Below are 19596 nucleotides of genomic sequence, written 5' to 3' on the forward strand. Positions count from 1 at the left end.
TATCTGATATGTGACCTGTATAAAAAAGTCATTGACAACCTCCCTGCCCCCAGGCTTGAGACCCATAGGTTGAGAACCATTGCACTAGCGTGGTTATGAGCTCCTGATATGTATTGTAGTACTCAGCTCATAATAGGAATATAAGAACTTTCTGTTTTCTTTTTCAGTTTTTCAAGACAGGGTTTCTCTATGTAGCCCTGGCTATCCTGAAACTCACTCTGTAGACCAGGCTAACCTTGAACTTAGAGATCTGCCTATCTCTGCCTCTACTTAAGTGCTGAGATTGAAAACATATGCCGCCACTGCCCAGCAGATAAGAATTTTCTTAATGTGAAATTTTGGGCTACAGATAAAAAGCCCTGGGCCCACATTTGAAAAATATACTTCAAACATATTTTGTAAATTAAATTACTAACGTCCAGTAAAATAAGGTTATTTTGTACAAAGCAGCTACAAGATAAGAACACTTCAAAACGGGAGGTTTAAATTTCTCTTTCTCCCAGAAATGATAGACGACAACAGTCTCAAATGTGACATATCAAATGTCACATAGATTCCTAAGGTTCACAGGTAAGAGTTGAACTTAGTGCCAACCCATCAGAATCTCTGGCCTGCACCTCATAGTTTATAGAAAATGAGGTTTTAGCCCTGAGAAATTCCTACTTTTGATTTTGCTTTCTAGTTGAATATATAAGGTTTTTCAAGTGTCTTTTAAAACACTGATGTTGGGTTTCGTCCTTGCATCCAAGGAATGCGTTAAACCCATTTTCCTTATGATTTGCTCCTTCCCAGATTGACTGGTCCCACTTCTCCTCAGCTCTTATGCTTAATGTAAGAACATGCACGAGGAACTTTTTAAGATGTTATTGTCTGTGTGTGTGTGTGTGTGTGTGTGTGTGTGTGTCTATATAGAGGTTTGTGCACATGAGTGTAGTGCTCATAGAGGCCAGAGTAGGCTGTAGGAATTCCTAGAATAAGTCTTTGTGAGTCACTGAGGAGGATGGGAGTTAAAGTCCTGTTCAGTGCAATTGCACTGTGTGCCCTCCCACCAGTTCCAGAAGTAACTTTAAAAGCCATTTTCAAGATACCTAGTGGATTCTAACTCCAATTCTGCCACTCACTAGCTCCAAATAATCTATCTCCTGGAATCTAAAATTGGACTTGGCAGCTTCAAAATAGTGTTGTAAAACCTGGCCATCCTTTGTTTGCTCTACCTACTTTTACATTACAATAAAGAAAAGAATTTGATTTAGACTTCTGTTTTGTTCATAGTTTTGTTTGTGGTGCTAAGGATCAAACACTCTGGCTAGACAAACACTCCAAGCTATATCCCTGCCCTGATTTAGAACTGCTTCTCCACAGGTTTTGTTATCTAGAAAAGTACCCACAATACTGTGTCACTTATATCTTATAAAGACAAAAACTTTTTTTTTTTCTTTTTTTCGGAGCTGGGGACTGAACCCAGGGCCTTGCGCTCGCTAGGTAAGCGCTCTACCGCTGAGCTAAATCCCCAACCCCGACAAAAACTTTTAAGACTTAGAGAAAACTAAGTGATCTAAAGTGATATTGTTAATGACTGAGAGAAGGAAGGAACTAAGAAAAAGCATTCCAGCTACAAACTGTCAGTTATATGCTCTCTAATAACGTACCCTGGGACATAATGCTCTGTAGCTTAATGAGTCAGAAAATGATGCTATAAACTGGAAAGATAGACCAGGACTCATCACTCTCCTAGGGAGTATATTCCAGATTGTGTTTATGGATAGTTCTTGCACTTTTGGTGGTCACCTCATAAGTGGAGTTGTGTCAGAGAATTTAGGGAAAATATTGCATTTATTAAGGCATTGGAGCTTTCTCCTTTGAAAATGTTCTGAAAAGGTAAAAAAACATCCCTAAGAGGAAAGAATGAAAATTTAGGAGAAACATGAGAAGAAAACAAATTATAGAGGATATGAATGGGAGAATACAAACTTAACAGATACTACAATTATATTTTTAGAACAAGCCACTTGAAATAATAGAAATTATGTTTCATAGAAGTGGGTTTAAATTATGCTTTTTCTCTAAACGTATCAAGCCATAATACATGTTTAAAAGGATTCAATGAATATATAAAGAAGTACCATTGTGAATCAGACTGAAACCCTATTTATCTCCTTATACTTTGTCTTTGAGTACTTCCCGTTGATGCTTTCTGTGGTACTTTCAACCTTTCTGACTTTGTCCTTAAATATGTCTAAATATTATCTTTAATATAAATATGTGGTAAATTAATATGGATGCTGTATTTCTTTATCCTAGCAGGTTCCCAATAACAACATATAGACCAAGACTTACTTTCAGACTTCACCTTAATACCTGAGCAGTTAAATGATCTATCTTAAATCCCCTAAAATAGTCTAGTTACCTCCCAGCCAAAATGTCCACAGTATTTGCATTTAGTTCAGTTCTTGAACTGATGCGCTTATAGCTGGAATGCTTTTTCCTAATTCCTTCCTTCTCTAAGTCATTAACATTATCACTTCAGATCACGTAGTTTTCTGTGAGTCTTAAAAGTTTTTGTCTTTATAAGATAAAAGTGACACAGTTGAATTCTCATGAACTCCCTTCCTCCTCCTGATCAATCTGAATCTCCCTCTCCCTCTTCCCCCTCCCCCCCTCTCTTCCCCCTTTCTTTCTCTCTCACCTTCTCCCAGCAGGCAGATGTACAGCCCTATTCTTTTTTCTGCCCAGCCATTGGGTGAACAGTTAATATTGACAAGGCAGAGACTAAATGATTAACTTGAGATTCATGACATAAGCATTACAATGCCTTGTCCAATTGAAAAAAAGATACAAGGGCAAAGAAATCAGTATGTGAACAGATACTTCCTTTACCTTACTTCAGAAACAGTTTAAGACATCCTTAGTTAATGAACCCATATTTTTAAAGGACAGATTCTTGAAATACATCTTTTTTATCTGGTGATTTGATTTTACTATCTATCAGAAATATTACTATTAGAAGTATTTTAGAACATGTTAATTTAACTTAAATTAATAGAAATTACATTTCACAGGGAAGGGTTTTGAGAATATAATGAAAAGCACTATAATTTCAGTAGTTGTTTTTTAGCAAGTATCTAAAGTGAATTTCAACATTATATAATTTTACTTCGTATTTTTTATTATGAAAAATATAGGTAAATGAAGAAAATCACCTGTCTAACTAAAACAAACATAGTTATAAATATCACTCCTATATTTTAGACATACAAATTTATATTAAAAATCATCAGAATTCATTTTATGATGAAAATAAAAAGTAAAAATATATATACACACACACAGACAGACATACATACCTACTAGGTCTGGAGCTGTAGGTCAGTGGTAGATTACTTGCCTAGCATGCACAAGGCTGTGGGTTTGCCCATATGCTCTCTATATTCTTTTAATGAGCACTTAGAGAAATTAACACATGTCATTAAAAGACAGAGATAGATAGATCCAAGTCATTGGAATGCAGTGGCCGTAGTGATTTGTCACTTAGATTATTCCTGCCCGTAGATTGAAGTGCTCTGTGAGTTCTCCCATGCTGAAGACTTGGTACCTGCTGCCAGAGTCCTGCTCTCATCACTGCTATATGTGTACCCCATCCTGTTCTTCCCTTTGTTCTGGTACTGTACGCACTGACAGTGAGATCCTCAGATTTGAGTTGTGTTCACATTAAGAGTAAATAAAAATTGAGTTAGAAAAGTTCTCCAAATAAAAAGTAAATGGCTTCACTGTCTACCTCTGGAGCTCCTGCTTTTCCGGCCTAGTCCTGTGGTGGTATTTCTAGTTAAGTATGTGTTAACCTTATGTATTAAGTATGTATTAACAGTATGTATTAAGTATGTGTTAACAGGTGACTGAAGCAGCAGTTCTAGTCCTGTGATGGTATTTCTAGTTAAGTATGTGTTAACCTTATGTATTAAGTATGTATTAACAGTATGTATTAAGTATATGTTAACAGGTGACTGAAGCAGCAGTTCTAGTCCTGTGGTGGTATTTCTAGTTAAGTGTGTGTTAACAGGTAACTGAAGAAGCAGTTACCTGTTCTCACACGTCAGGTTTGTCCTGCCTAGTCCTGTGGTGGTATTTCTAGTTAAGTATGTGTTAACCACCTAGTCCTGTGGTGGTATTTCTAGTTAAGCATGTGTTAACCACCTAGTCCTGTGGTGGTATTTCTATTTAAGTGTGTGTTAACAGGTAACTGAAGGTAACTGAAGCAGCAGTTACCTGTTCTCACACGTCAGATTTCATACAGAAAACGCTTTTCAATTTTGGTCTCTGCCATACTTTGTATAGGGCATATGCATAATAAAACTATACTTCTGATGATATTTCATAGCACTATTTCTTCTCATGCAGGAAGATGAGAAATTTTTGTCTGAAGTTTTTGCACAATTAACAGATGAGGCTACAGATGATGATAAACGGCGCGAACTGGTAAGTTCCTTGTTTCTAAAACTTGTTTTTACGTTTCAGAAACCTCTCTGAGATAGTATGTGATTCATTGTCCCTCAGGGAAATTTGAATGCTTTATATATTGGTAAGTATTTACATAATAGAGAAGGAAAATACTTGTTCAATAAATGAATGGTAAATCATTTGGTTCCTTAGAAATGTTTAGACTTTTGAAGAGGTCTTAGGAGTCATCAAGTTGGCTTGGCTTTGCTTTTAGAGGGGAAAGTAACAGTTATTGTTAACCAGATGTTGCCTTCTTTGAAATGTAATCAAATTGTGGATTTTACAAAATAGTACAAGATAATTAAAATTGGTGTTGGCTGGGCATGATGGTGCACACCTTAAATCCCAGCACTTCGGAGGCAGGTACAGTCAAATCTCTGAGTTTAAGGCCAGCATGGTCTACAGAGTGAGTTCCAGGACACGGCTATACAGAAAAGCACTCGTCTTGTAAAACCAAAAATAAATTAAAAAATTTTTTAAATTATCTTTGGTAGTTATTAAGTGGACAACTAAGTTTTCTGGTTGTAAAATTAGTATTTTGAAGTAGAGAATCATTTGTTCTTGTCAGTATTTAAAACTCTGCTGTGCTTAACCCAGACACTGTTTTTTGTAAGATGGTTTTTTATGCAAATGCCTTTATATGACATTCTTATATTATGTTTAGAACAGATTAATGTTTGAGAAATAAAGCTAAGTTTACTTTTAATGTGATGCTAGAGTTTGTTGTTTTGTAGATGTGTGTATTCACACATGCATAAATGTGTATATATACGTGTGTGCATATATATATATATATATTACACATACTTATATTTTTACAGTTGGAGGAGTGGTGTGCACATGCATGAGTGGAACTCAGAGGACAGCTTGTGAGAGTTGACCTCTATCATGTAGGTTTTAGGAATTAATAGCAAGTGACCACCCTCTGAGCCATCTGGTCTACCCTGTGCTTTGTTTTTAAAGAGACACAGTTTCTCAACTGTTGTCCAGGTTGGTCTCAAATTACTGATGCTTCCCCCTCAATCCTCAGTGCTAGGAATGTATATAGTATAAGACAATTATGCTCAGATTGGCTTCTAATATATTTTTTAAATGTAGATTTTGAGGAACTAGGATATGTAAAAAGATAAGAACCTTCAGAATGATGAATTCTGTACTCTAGTAGCTAATCTTATAGTGTGCTTGGTATTTTCCCATTTATTGACTTCTCACTTTATTTTGCTTTTCAGGTTAATTTCTTCAAAGAATTTTGTGCATTTTCTCAGACATTGCAACCTCAGAACAGGGATGCTTTTTTCAAAACCTTGGCAAAATTGGGAATTCTTCCAGCTCTTGAAATTGTAATGGTAATTATTGTTTCTTTTGTACTTTTGAAGCTGTAAATTTGTCATGTATTCATATTTTGGATGGTAAAATGCTTACATAATGTTAACTTAGCATTTAGTCATTGATCTGATACTGAGTCACCACAAGAATGATTTCAGTTACCAGAATTATACCATCCGTATTTGTGTTGGTTTTTCAAAGACTATTGTCTTTGCTTGAGTGACACTGTTTCTTAGAATTGGGTGAGTCAGTTGTCCTCGCTTTCCAGTCCACTTAGTAGAGTGAGAAAGTACTGAACCAAGGGCCAGAGCTTCAATATGAGAATAGGCTATAGTTCTCTGATTTCAGTTACATGGATTTGATTCATAGATGTTCATATGAAAATTTAAATAATAACCTTATGTATTCATTTTAAACTAAGTGTTTTGTTTCTTCATATATGTATATTTACATGAGCATATGCTGCGTGTGTACCTGTGCCAGTGGATTACAGGTGTACACCACTATTCAGCTCCGCGCTGACTCTTATGTATAAACTATTTCTTTTGGATGGCAAAACTCATTAAAATTAGTACTGAGCTGTTCCCAAATGATAACTTTTATAGAAAGAAAGGAAGAAAAAGTTATTTTGATTCAGTTTGGTAATCCAAAAATTGGTAAGTAATAAATCTGTTTAGAGAAGGGAAATGAATTATAAATTGAAGTTCTTTTTTTTTTTTAAAGATGTATTTTATGTACATGAGTACACTGTAGCTGTCTTCAGACATAACAGAAGAGGGCATCAGATCTCATTACAGATGGTTGTGAGCCACCATGTAGTTGCTCAGGGAATTGAACTCAGGACCTCTAGGAAGAGCAGTCAATACTCTTAACCACTGCCATCTCTCGAGCCCTTGAAGTTCTTTTTTAATCTAGGAATCTGAAAGGTTATTCATGGATTTGAGAGAGGAGAGGGGAATGCAGGGATAACCTTTGTTATCAGTCTCTAACCTGGTTTTCCTGTTACCAGGGCATGGATGATTTGCAAGTCAGATCAGCTGCTACAGATATATTTTCTTATCTGGTAGAATTTAGTCCATCTATGGTACGAGAATTTGTGATGCAAGAAGCCCAGCAAAGTGATGATGTGAGTAACAACGCTGCATGAAGAAGTGCTTACTGTTACAAAAAAAATTACCAGAATCTTAATTTTTTTAATATAGGACTGATGACTGACATTTTAATCTCTAAGGAAATGTGCAAACCTTATATTGTTTTTACTTACTCATTTCCTATTTGTAAATAGACTTAAAGTTGAATAATAAATTTATCTTCCCACTATAAAAATATTTTAAAATCTGCTCTTAAATCTAGCCGGAACAAAGTAAACATTTAGCTGAAGGTATAGATCAGCCTGCCTCTGCCTCCAGAGTGCTGGGATTAAAGGCATGTATACAGTGACCAGCTAGGTATATTATAGTTTTACATATTTTGTCTTAGTGTCTGTTAACATTTTTACTTTCTGTCTGTCTTGGTTGTTCCCCATGTTTCTTGGTTGGGCAGGGGTAATGTGTTTGTTTTGTTGCTTTTTGATACTTGTTTAAGGTTTGTCTATATGTGTCAAGTAGTGTACCACTGTGGGACCAAGAGAAATCATTAGATCCTTTGAATCTACAATTACAAGCAATTGTCAGCCACTCAACCTTAGTTCTGGGAAGCAAAAAGTAATATTTTGGGCACTGTGTCTCATACCTCAACATTTCTTGGGATTGAAATAGAAGGGTTGCCACAAGTTCAAGGCCAACCTACAATTTCTAACATAGTTTGTAGAGTAAGATCTATGTGAGCCCACCTCAAAAAAACTTTTTAGAAGTATGTTAATGTAACCATACTTCTAAAGTATGTAATGTAATGTTTTTTGTTTTGTTTGGGATATTTGTTTTTTAGAGGGTTCTATCCCCAGAAACTATATAAAGGTGGAAAACAGACATTATCCATTGACCCCCATGATTTACACACACACACACACACACACACACACACACACAAAGGCTTTCATTCACACATACGCTAAGAATACAAACTTGCATAACAATAAACTTAGTATTAAGTCACTTTATGACACTGTCCTCAGATCTTGTGGAAAGTTGCTTGTTAAGTTACTGCTAGTCCTTTTTCTAGGAAGAGGTTTCTGTTTAAAGATTGAAATGAAAGGCTTTAGGGTCACGTATTCTGTGGTCAAATGTTTGAACAACCTCTTGATTTATACTGGAGCTAAAACCTAGAATGCTAACAGTGAACAGCCTGCCTGGACCTCACCGCCACTCCCCTCTGTCTCTCTCTGTGTTTGTGTGTGTGTGTTCACTCTAAATATTTTCAGAACTTTGGAAAAACAGGAAAACTTTTAAAAAGCCATTCTATGCTCTGCTTTTATTTTCTTTCAGGATATACTTCTCATTAACGTGGTGATTGAACAAATGATTTGTGATACTGACCCTGAGCTAGGAGGTGCTGTTCAACTAATGGGGCTTCTTCGTACTCTAATTGATCCAGAGAACATGTTGGCTACAACTAATGTAAGAACTCATACTGAGATTAAAAATGTTTTAGCCTAATCAGTCTTAAATGGTTTTAAAATAAAATAATATTTTTAGAAACAGTACATACTTTGTTTGATAAGTATTTGTATTTAAAAAATCAGTGTTATCTTTATAACAATTAATTTTTAGTAAATACAACATTGTTATCTGTTTAATTTCTTTTTTCTTGTTACCTTTTCCTTTGTTTACTGGTGATAGAGGGTGTGCCATGAGGTATGCATGCTGGTCCAAGGATAACTTGCAGGCATGGGCTCTGCACTTCTCCTAAACTCAGGTTTGATCATGCCTGACAGCAAGTGCTAGGTTTTTTTCCTGCTGAGCCACCTTACTGTCTCAGAAATATTAATTAGATTGGAAATTTAGGTGTTGTTCCTTGGCTTCTGTATGCTAATTAGTTTTAAAAACTTGTGTGTAGCAGTGTAAACATACTAATACTGAATCGTATTTTAACACAGCAGATAGAGTGGCAGCTTTGTGTTTTTATCACAATAAAAAGCAAGAAAATGGATGTAAACTGAAGGTTGTTTATTATGTAAATCATGAAAGGTTCAAGGATTTCAGAATATTGGTAATGTTATTTCAATATAGAAGACCATTTTTCTCTAGTAAAATTTCCTCATAATTAAAAAATATGTACATTATTTTTAAATTGTTATACATTAAGAGGCCCAGTTATTTAATAAAACAGTGATAGAAATTAGGAATTATTTTCTAAATGACAACTTTTAGTCTTTAAGGAACAGATTTGAATTTCATCTTTTCAAAGATGATAAATTGCTTCAGTAGATTTTCTGAAAACTCCTCTTCCCCACCTAATACACACATACACACAGACACACACTCAGACATTTTTGGGGAATGAACCCTCAAGACCCTGCACATTGTAGTCAAGTGCTTAAGCACCAAAGTACATTCACCAGTTGTCATGCTCCAATTTTTAATAACCTAAAATATTTAAAAATCATATTTCCCAGTTCAGAAAAGTGACTGCAGATTTGAGCATTTGGTACTCTTGAAGAAAAGGAGTATGGTTCACCTCCCTGCACCCATGTTAGGCAGTTTACAACCACCAGAGAACCAGTCCCCCTTCGGACCTTTATAGGCATCCCCATACATGTGTAAACACAGAACAACAACCTGAAGGAAAGTCAGATTGTAAAATCGTTACCCGCACACCTTCCAAGTCCCCAGTGCATTGCTTTTAGTGGTGATCACCATACTGTTCGGAGGTTGGTCTCTTCCTTACTCTTTGGATCTCCAGCAGCTTTGAAAAAAAGTTGTTCTCAATTTCCTTGGAAAAACTTTCTACTGTTTGGGGTTTGATATATTTTCCACTTAATTAGATATTAGTGTCTTATCTAATTTGAGTTATTAGACTCAAATTAGACTCACATAGACTCCTATCTGTGGAATTCAGGTTGAGGTCTGCGTTTCTGAGTTTGCTCCTTTTATTAGGGAGTTTGCAGTTCTTTCACATTATCCTAAAGTACTGTTAGAGTATGGCCTTCACTGCTAACTCTTGAAGATGTCTTTTAAATGCAAAGATAATTTAGTATTCTTCTAAACATTTTATTTCAGAAAACTGAAAAGAGTGAGTTCTTAAATTTCTTCTACAATCATTGTATGCATGTTCTCACAGCTCCACTCTTGACCAATACATCAGAAGACAAATGTGAGAAAGGTAAGTTCTCCTGTTTATTTCCTTATGATGACCACAAAGTATTACTTGGTGCTTTATATTTTAGGCACTGAATTTATATTACAGTACATTATGAAGTCATGGTTGTTCTTATTTGTGGGTGTCTTTGCACTATCGGTGCATAATATGTGGGACAGGGTTTTATTATGTGTTTTTTGTTGCTTCTCCATATTCTTTGCATAAGTTATACTCATAACTTACAAATGCCAATTTCTAGTTATGAAAAAAGTGGAATGGAGACAAAGATAGTTTTGAAATAATCTGAATGCAGAACTCTTCAGACAGTTGTAGCTATATGAATCTAATTAGGAAGCAATTATTAGTTTATAAGAATAAACAGTGAAGCAAGCCATGGCCAGACATGGTAGCCAGACATGCAAAGGCCTATAGTCTCAGTATTGACAGGTGGAGGCAGGATCAGGGATTCACAGCCATCTGAACTGCCTCGTGACTAACTGAGGCCAGTTTGGGCCATGAGTCCTGTCTTAAAACTGGTGAGGGGAGTCAGTCAAGACTGTTCAAGAAATTAGTAAAAATTATAACTTAGGCATAACTTATTTGGTAACTCTCATTGTACTCTGATTATATTGCCTAAGGAGTATTTTTTTCATTTTCATGCTTAGTTCAGGACTGTTACTGTTATTACTATGATAGCAAAATGAACATAGTGTATTTGATGGAAAACTGAAATTAAAATAATTAAAATGAAGTTTGACATAGTAGCTTAATTATTAAAAACCATAAAATTACGTAAGAAAAGGCATATGCATATACCCGAAGATTTTTGTTGTAAGTTAAAATAATGCATTTTAATGTTCATTTTAACAGTTCTGTTGTATACAAAATATAGCTAATTCTATTAATAGGTATGCATATACAGCCTTTATCAAAACTAACTTAACATACTACTTCTCTGATTTAGAAAAAAATAACTGTAGAGTTGGAGTTTCCTATTTGCCCCTTCAGCTTCTCAGACCCACTGCAGCAGTCTGGAGTTTCTAAGGATACACCCAAGAGTTTTGCCTCTTGCGTTGGTATATGTTCTTGTGGCGTGTGCACTGTATTGTTTTCAGTTTCAATTTTGATTGACCTTTATTTCTATTGTAGGTATTACTCTATTTTTAAGATGTATTCATAGCAATGTGTAGGATTCATAGGTGCTTTAACTCTTGCCTAGTAGTCTATGCATATTAGTATTCTTCTTACTGTGTACATTCGTTTAAGCTTCTCTCCAGCTGTAATAGTGCTGCTGTACACATTCCTGCGCTTCCCTGTGCCAATGAGCTTCTAGGGCTCTAAGACCTATCCTTTTCCCAGAAACTTATTTTTAAGCATAAACATGTTAATGATGTGTTGCTCTGAAGTTTTAAACTTCAAGTATTTTATGGTTTTTTTATTTTGTGATGCAGAAACATATCCTGATTGTTAAATGTTGAGTAAAAGGAAGCAAAATAATGTATCTGCATTACCTGTTTTTTTTTAATAATTTTATTTTTCTTGGATATTTTATGTATTTACATTTCAAATGTTATCCCCTCCCCTCCTCAGCTTATATCCTCTCCCCCTACTTCTGTGAGGATGCTCCCATTCCCACCTACCCTGTCCAACCCCAACACCCTGGCATTACCCTACATTAGGGAAACAAGCCTTCACAGGACCAAGGGCTTTCCCTCCTATTGATACAGGACAATGCCACATATACGGCTGGAGTCATAGGCCCCTCCTTGTGTGCTCATTGGTTGGTGGTTTAGTCCCTGGGAGCTCTGGTGGGGGTCTGGTTGGTTGATACAGTTGTTCTTCCTATGGTGTTGCAAACCCCTTCAGCTCCTTCAGTCTTTTCTCTAACTCTTTCATTGGGGTCTCCTTGTTCAGTTCAATGGTTATTTGAACAAGCAAGTTATTGATACAGCAAGTGCCCTTATCTGTATCAGTAGGGCTCTGGCAGACCTCTTAGGAGACACCCATATCTGGCTCCTGTCAGCTTGCACTTCTTGGCATCAGGAATAGTGTCTGGGCTTGGTGGATGTATATGGGCTGGATCCCCAGGTTGGGCAGTCTCTGGATGGCCTTTCCTTCAGTCTCTGTTCCATTCTTTGTCCCTGTATTTCTTCCCGTGATTATTCCTTCTAAGAAGGACTGAAGCATCCACATTTTGGTCTTCCTTCTTGAGCTTCATATGATCTGTGAACTTTTTCTTAAGTATTCCAAGCTTTTGGGCTAATAGTCACTTATCAGTGAGTGCATACCATGTGTGTTCTTTTGTGATTGGGTTACGTTGATTTTTTTTCTAGTTCCATCTATTTGCCTATGAATTTCATGAGGTCATTGTTTTTGATAGCTACTCCATTGTGTAGATGTACCACATTTTTTTAATCCATTCCTCTGTTGAAGGGCATCTGGGTTCTTTCCAGCTTCTGGCTATTATAAATAAGACTGCTATGAACATAGTGAAGCATGTATCCTTGTGATATGGTGAAGCATGTTTTGGGTACATGTCCAGGAGAGGTGTAGCTGGGTCCTTGGGTAATACTATGTCCAATTGTTTGAGGAACCGCCAGACTGATTTCCAGAGTGGTTGTACCAGCTTGCAATCCCACCAACAATGGAGAAGTGTTCCTCTTTCTCCACATGCGTTACCTGGTTTTTATCACACTTTTTTGTCAGAGTACTTTGACATTTTACTTTTTCACTTTTTCCTGGTATTTATGAGACAGTGTTTCTCTATATGCCCCTGACTGTCCTGGAACTCACTGTGTAGACCAGGCTGGCCTCAAACTCAGAGACCTGACTGCATCTGCAACCAAGAGATGGGATTAAATGTGTGCACCACTGTGCCATGCTCACTGTTACTTTATTTTAATAATTTACCTCTGTACCTAATGCTGTAAAAGGTGTATAATATTTGACCAAACAAACTACTCAATAGTTATTAAGAAATCCTGATTGAAAATGTTTATATTCTGTAAAACATTAGGTAAATGTAAGATACCATTAACCAAAGTAGTTGATTTTATTTTATTTTTTTTTTTTTAAAGATAATATGCTTGGATCTAACAAAACCAACACAATTTGTCCTGGTAAGTATAAATCCATAATTTAAGAGTATAATGAGGATTTTTTTTTTCTTAGTATGTATTTATGTGGAGACAAAAACATTTCTAACATAAAAATAAAATGCAGGCACAGATTTGCTTTATTATTTTATTACTGCTTTATTATTGTAAAAAAAAAGTTCTAACTTTCTAATGCTAAAAGATGAATCATTATCTGTAGTTATTGTATGTTAGATGATTATGTTTTCGAGTATGATCAGTCAGAATCCACACTTATACTTGTTTATGAGCCTACATCTTTACCACCTGCTTCTCCATAGAATATGCATTCAATATATGGGCCTGATAATATTGAAGTTATTCTTTACCATTACGTTCTCTCTACTGACTTATCAAAGGAAACAACAGAATCCTCTGGGTGAGCTTCCACAGAAGAATGCTCAGAGTTTTAATTAAAGTGGTAGACTGTGTTAAAATGTCTTTTATCCTCGGCTGCAAAGATGGCTTAGCACATGAAGATGTTTGCCGTATCCCCAGAAGCCACTGAAAGGTGGAAAAGAGACGTTCTCCTTTGACACCCCCCCCACATAATTTACACATGCACGCACACACACAAACACCTTTTAAAACTTTTTGTAGAGCTAGAGAGATGGCTCAGCAGTTAAGATCACATTCTGCTCTTGCAGAAGATCTGAGTTCACTTTCCAACATTCATTGCAGCTAGCTCAAACTTCTGTAACTTCATCTCCAAATTATGAGACACCCTCTTCTGACCTTCAAAGGTACCTGCATCCATATGCATAAAGGACACATATATCCATATACTTAAAAATAAAATTAATCCTACATAAATTTGAAAAATATGAGAAACTCTAATGGTTTCTAGTTCTAGGACCTGGAGAGAAGGCTCAGCAATTAAGAGCACTGACTGCTCTTTTAGGGGACCTGACTAGCACCCCCATGGCAACTCACCACTGTCTGTAACTTCAGCCCCACCTCAAACAAATACACATGCAGGCAAAACATCAATGCACATAAAATTTTTTTAAAAACAAATTTTTTTTAAAGACTAGTTCTAATTTTGGTTCTGTTATATTGGCTATTACAGAACTTAGAACAACTAAGACTTTTTTCTTCCACTTCATGTAAGTCAATATTTGAAGTACTAGTTTTATTTTTGTGTGAAGGCCATTTTGTTAAATAAAAGAACACTGCATGATTTCCAGTAGCATCCGTGAGCCATTTAAGCATGGACTAGAGAGGCTTTTCTCTGCCAGAGAAACAGCTTAGTTCCTAGCACCCACATTGGACCGTTTACAGCTGCCTGTACACTAGTCCAGGGGGCCCAACGTTTCTATCTGGCCTTCATGGGCACCTGCACACATGAGACATGAATACACACAGATTGAGCAGGGGTGTATTTTAATGTTCCTGTTCAAGTAAAATAGTTGTACTAGATGGTGTTGACTGTTAATGTAATTTCCTCTCAGGGCGGGTTTTTTTTTAAACATACCTATATTGTGTCCTTGATGGACATTAGAATTTGATATACAAATTAAAGCCATTTCATGATGCAGAACATCTAGAAGACTAACCAAAAAATAGTTTCAGCTATCCAAATGTCAAGAGTTGGTATATTCAACTAATTGTTACTAATAAAATCTCAATGAAATAAGTTTTTGCTTGGTACTTGAAAAGCAAAAAATATTTTCTTAAGTATGGATATTTTAAAATGTTAATTCACATTGGGGGCTTCTAGGCAGGCTCAGTTGGTAGAGTAGCTTACATGTAGGTCTGTGTTCTGATCCCCAGATCCCATTGGGTGGTGGGAGAGAACCCACTCCCAAATACTGTTTTCTGCAACCTTGTTTGTTCTCATATGCACATGCAGAAACAAGTGTAAAAGTAATTCGTATTGAGCCACTTCAGGCAAGAGCTTTGAGGCTTGTCCTCTCTGTTGTGCCATTTCATGGATTGGCTCATATTTGCAGTGATAGCACTAATTAAGGGTGAAGTGCTAGGATACGTCAATGTGACAAAGGCTTTATCATCACATTCATAGATTGCTTTATTATTAAAATTTTACACAAGAACCTTAAAACATAATATTTTGAGAGTCTACATATATAAAAGTAATATATTTACTTATATGCCCTTTTTAAATGATAAAATGTATAGGATGTATTGTATTTTGATGTATATTTATTTTTACAAGATACCTTTCTTTTGTAGATAATTATCAAACAGCACAGCTACTTGCCTTAATTTTAGAATTACTCACATTTTGTGTGGAACATCACACATACCATATAAAAAACTACATCATGAACAAGGACTTGCTAAGAAGAGTCTTGGTGTTGATGAATTCAAAGCATACTTTTCTGGCCTTGTGTAAGTAACACTTTAAATGGGCAGTTTTGTAAAAATGGTTTAAGAAGTATTTTTAGTAGAGGTAAAAGCTTTACCCATAGGAAGTCATCTGTTTATTAGCAGCATGTTATGTTAATAAGATGGCTGAGAAACACAAGTATTTGAGCTTCATATTCTGTTATTTAAAGGCAAGAGCACGTGAAGTGGAAGCAGTGGATTCCCATATGCATATTGTTTACATTTAGATTGAGTTGAATTAACCTAGGATTTATTGGAATACAACACCATGTGTAATGACAGCATTGCGTCATAGAACCGTTCTGGTCTATTGAGCTTCATCAAACTATCATGTTTTGCTTATGCATGCATGTGTGTGCTGGGCTCAAACCCATTATGTAGCCAAGTGTGGCCCTGAGTTTTTCAATCTTCCTTCATTCCTGGGACATGAGCTCTTATCTCAAAAGAACAAAACAAACAAGCAAAAACTTAAACAATGTTAACAGCCTGTGTTCTTAATGTTTACTTTGTTTCTGTCCCTGCACAAATGTACATAAGCACATTCATATGCACAGACAGGGTTTTACTTTTGTCTTTATGAAAATTAGTGCATACTCATACATTTCTCTGCCCTTCAGCTACTGTAAATTATTTGATCTTATTTTTTTCTTCTTAAGGTTAGGTAAATAACATTTCACAGTATGATTTCCATAGATGTTTTACCATTCTCTAAAACAGATTACTGAGTTATTTTTTCACTACTACAATCTATGCTGTCTAGTAGAAGAATGTTTTATATGCTACTGTATTTCTTTAAGATTCATAATAGAATTGGTAGACAGAACGTTTGCCTTTTTTATATATTCTTTTTAAATTTTAACATCTACCTACCTACCAGATTAACTTTCTCAAAAGCTTAAGTACTTGGCATTTTCCCAGCACCCTGTAATACCACACTAATAAACAAATAAATGGAAAAAAAACAGAACTTCACTGTGAAGTCCCAAGCTAGCTCAGTATACATGACATAGCTCAGGCTTATGTGAACCCCTTCTGCCTCAGCCTGTGCTGAGATTATAGTCAATCCACTACACCCAGCTATATTGCTAGTTTTTAAAATTGTTGTCCAGTGATAAAAAAATATGTTGTAGTTTTATTCTTTTTTCCCCTGATAGGATATTTTTATATATTAATTTGCCTTTTTATTAATTTTTTGAGACAGAAAATAGTGTAACCCGTTAGACCTCAGATTTGCTATGTAGTTCTGGATGATCCTTATACTTCTGCCTCCACCCTCAAAATGATGGGATTTAGGTCGGAGTCATCATGTTCATCCTAATTTTCATTTTTATCTGATGTGAACTACAGTTTTCATAGAATCCTTGTGTACCAAATTTATCTTTTAGAAGATGTCCCAGTCTTCCCTCCATTTGTAATGTTTTCCATGTAACTTTAAAAAAAAATCTTTATTGGAGCTGGAGAATGTCCCAGTTGAGAATTTTAAGAACAAAGACCTGAATTGATCTCTAGAACCTATGTGCAGGGCTGTGGTGTACACATTTATGGTGAACCTCCAGGGAGGAAAAGAGAGAGAGGTAGGAGGATCTCTGAGCCTTGTTGGCTGGCCAATCTGTCCTAACTTGTCTCAAAGAATGTGGAGGACACCTGAGATTGTTCTCCAGATGCTCTGTGAACAGCCAACACACACAGCTTAACACACGTACACTGGCACATACACATTTTAAAATGCTTCATGGATTTTTATAAATTCAGTTTACCTTTTGTTTATCTTTGGAGTTGGAATATTTCTGTGTTCTAAAATTATAAAAATATTCTCAATATTTTCTAGTATTTTATTTGCTTTATGTTTAATATGTAATATATGCAAAACATATTTTAGGTTGTAGTTATAACATGATATTCTAGGTAGCTAGCCGCCTATACTAACACCTTCATTAAATACTTTACCATAGGATGAAAATGCTTATTTTGTTATGCAGTAATCTAACACTTTTGCCTTGTTTCTTTAATGTCTATTACTTAATCTCATCAGATGAAATAGTAACTTTTTTTTATTATGTATTTCTGTAAAAGATTTAAATGCCTGCCATTTGAGTTTACCCCTAATTTTCATAATTTCCTTGGTTATTTATAGCCATTCTTTAATGATAACATAAAAGCTATATTCAGGCTGGGGCTTTAGCTCAGTGATAGAGCGCTTGCCTAGGAAGCGCAAGGCCCTGGGTTCGGTCCCCAGCTCCGAAAAAAAGAGCCAAAAAAAAAAAAAAAAAGCTATATTCAGTTCATCTCGTTTGGAATTACATTTCTATAATAATAATTTGGAAGGATTTGTGTGCTTGTGATAGGTTTTTCATAAATAATCCTAAATGATTGTAGATTATACTCATTAATCTCAATATATATAAAATTAAATAATAAGCCTTGGTATTGCTTGAAGCTCTCTGTCATTATAATAAAGCTTAGGTTCATTCAGCAGTAACAGCATATGAGGCTTTATACTCAGACCTTCCCCAGTGCTTCAGTCTTCTTAATTTTTAAAATTTTTACATGTGTGTATGCTGTGGGTACACACGTGTGTGTGTGTGTGTGTGTGTGTTAGAGTTTTATACTAGGCACAGTTTCTTCATTTATGGAATTATATCCTTAACAATTAAAATGAGAGATACATAAAATTTGGAAGCCTGGCTAATGATATCTATAAAAGAAATTAAACTAAGGGGGAAGTCATGTTAAAGTATCAACACATAAAAATAAAGGATTAAAGTTGCAGTGTTTGGTGTTCTGTAACCATTTTAGCAATAATACTGCTAATTTTTTTTTAAACAGTAAAAGCTAGTTAAAGAAGGGAATGCCTTTTTTTAATATTCTAAAATATCAAATGCCACGTTCAGTGCTTAGTTCTTATTCTTGTTTTTTTGTTAGCAAATGCAATGTGATCTGCTATGGTTCATACATAATTGATAATCAAAGAATAATGTCATGATGTGAAGGTAGTATTGATTCAGAACTGGCATTTCCAAAGCAAGAACAGAGGAATAGTAGGACATCTATGGCCTCCACGGAAGCCATTGAAAAGGTTAGGTCTGTTAAGTACTGAGAGCTCTTTTGATTGTATTTCAGGAAAGCTAAACACAACCGTCTGCCTCCATAGATCCCTTCGTACCCTAGAAATAGCCCCCAATTCTAAGCTTCCCCTACGCAGCACTAACTTTGCTATAAGTATTACTAGCAGGAGAGTCTAAAGATGCTGATTGTTTTCTAATTATTTTTAATTATCATTGTTTTGTGTGTGCATGATGTTACAGACTAACTTTGCGATGTTGGCTCTTTCCTTCCACCTTCATGTAGCTTCCGGGTATTGAATTTGGTTACCAAGTCCTTATCCACTGAGCCAAGACAGTTGTCATTCCAAATCTTTTTTTTTAAGAGTCCTCTTTTCTTTCTTAATGTACCATTTTACTTTTTATTTTAGAAAGATTTAAACATTGCTTTGTGTCAAAAAGTATCTATAAAATAATTTTAGTAGATTCATTAACCTCATTTTTTTAATTAGGTGCTCTTCGTTTTATGAGGCGAATAATTGGCCTTAAGGATGAATTTTATAATCGTTACATCACCAAAGGAAATCTTTTTGAACCAGTTATAAATGCCCTTTTGGATAATGGAACTCGGTACAATCTATTAAATTCAGCTGTTATTGAATTGTTTGAATTTATAAGAGTGGTAAGTTTATGATCTGCTAAGATCTCTTAGTAATCATACGTAAACAAGTGATTTTTAATAAAATAGTTGTATGTAATCAAATTGATTTCTTTATTATTTTCCTGAAGTTTATTCTGTGTGTCTTAGAATCTGTGTTTCTTATAATCTATTTCTAATAAACTGGAATTTTAAAAATCACTTTTTTATTCTTACTTATACGTGGTTGATGGTTGAATGGTAGCAGTTTCTTTTGTTTGTGGGAGGGATCACTTTTGGGGATCATATGGATCCTTCTATGTAATAGGTAAACTGTACCAAGTCAGCTCCAAGCCACTATTAAAAACTGTGAAGATTA

The 19596-nt window shown here is 35.4% G+C and overlaps 1 protein-coding gene across 1 annotated transcript in view; it reads left to right on the top strand.

Annotated features, from left to right (window-relative positions):
• Positions 1-19596, top strand: part of Ppp4r3b (protein phosphatase 4 regulatory subunit 3B) — a 48321-nt gene that overhangs the window by 18113 nt on the left and 10612 nt on the right. Inside the window, exons 5-12 of the mRNA XM_032916019.1 lie at positions 4396-4473; positions 5724-5840; positions 6830-6946; positions 8244-8375; positions 9978-10080; positions 13134-13175; positions 15384-15542; positions 19093-19262. Coding sequence (XP_032771910.1) covers positions 4396-4473; positions 5724-5840; positions 6830-6946; positions 8244-8375; positions 9978-10080; positions 13134-13175; positions 15384-15542; positions 19093-19262 — 918 coding nt within the window. The remainder of the gene's footprint in view (positions 1-4395; positions 4474-5723; positions 5841-6829; positions 6947-8243; positions 8376-9977; positions 10081-13133; positions 13176-15383; positions 15543-19092; positions 19263-19596) is intronic.

The sequence above is a fragment of the Rattus rattus genome, chromosome 11 (assembly GCF_011064425.1).
Source record: "Rattus rattus isolate New Zealand chromosome 11, Rrattus_CSIRO_v1, whole genome shotgun sequence".
Lineage (NCBI taxonomy): Eukaryota > Metazoa > Chordata > Mammalia > Rodentia > Muridae > Rattus > Rattus rattus.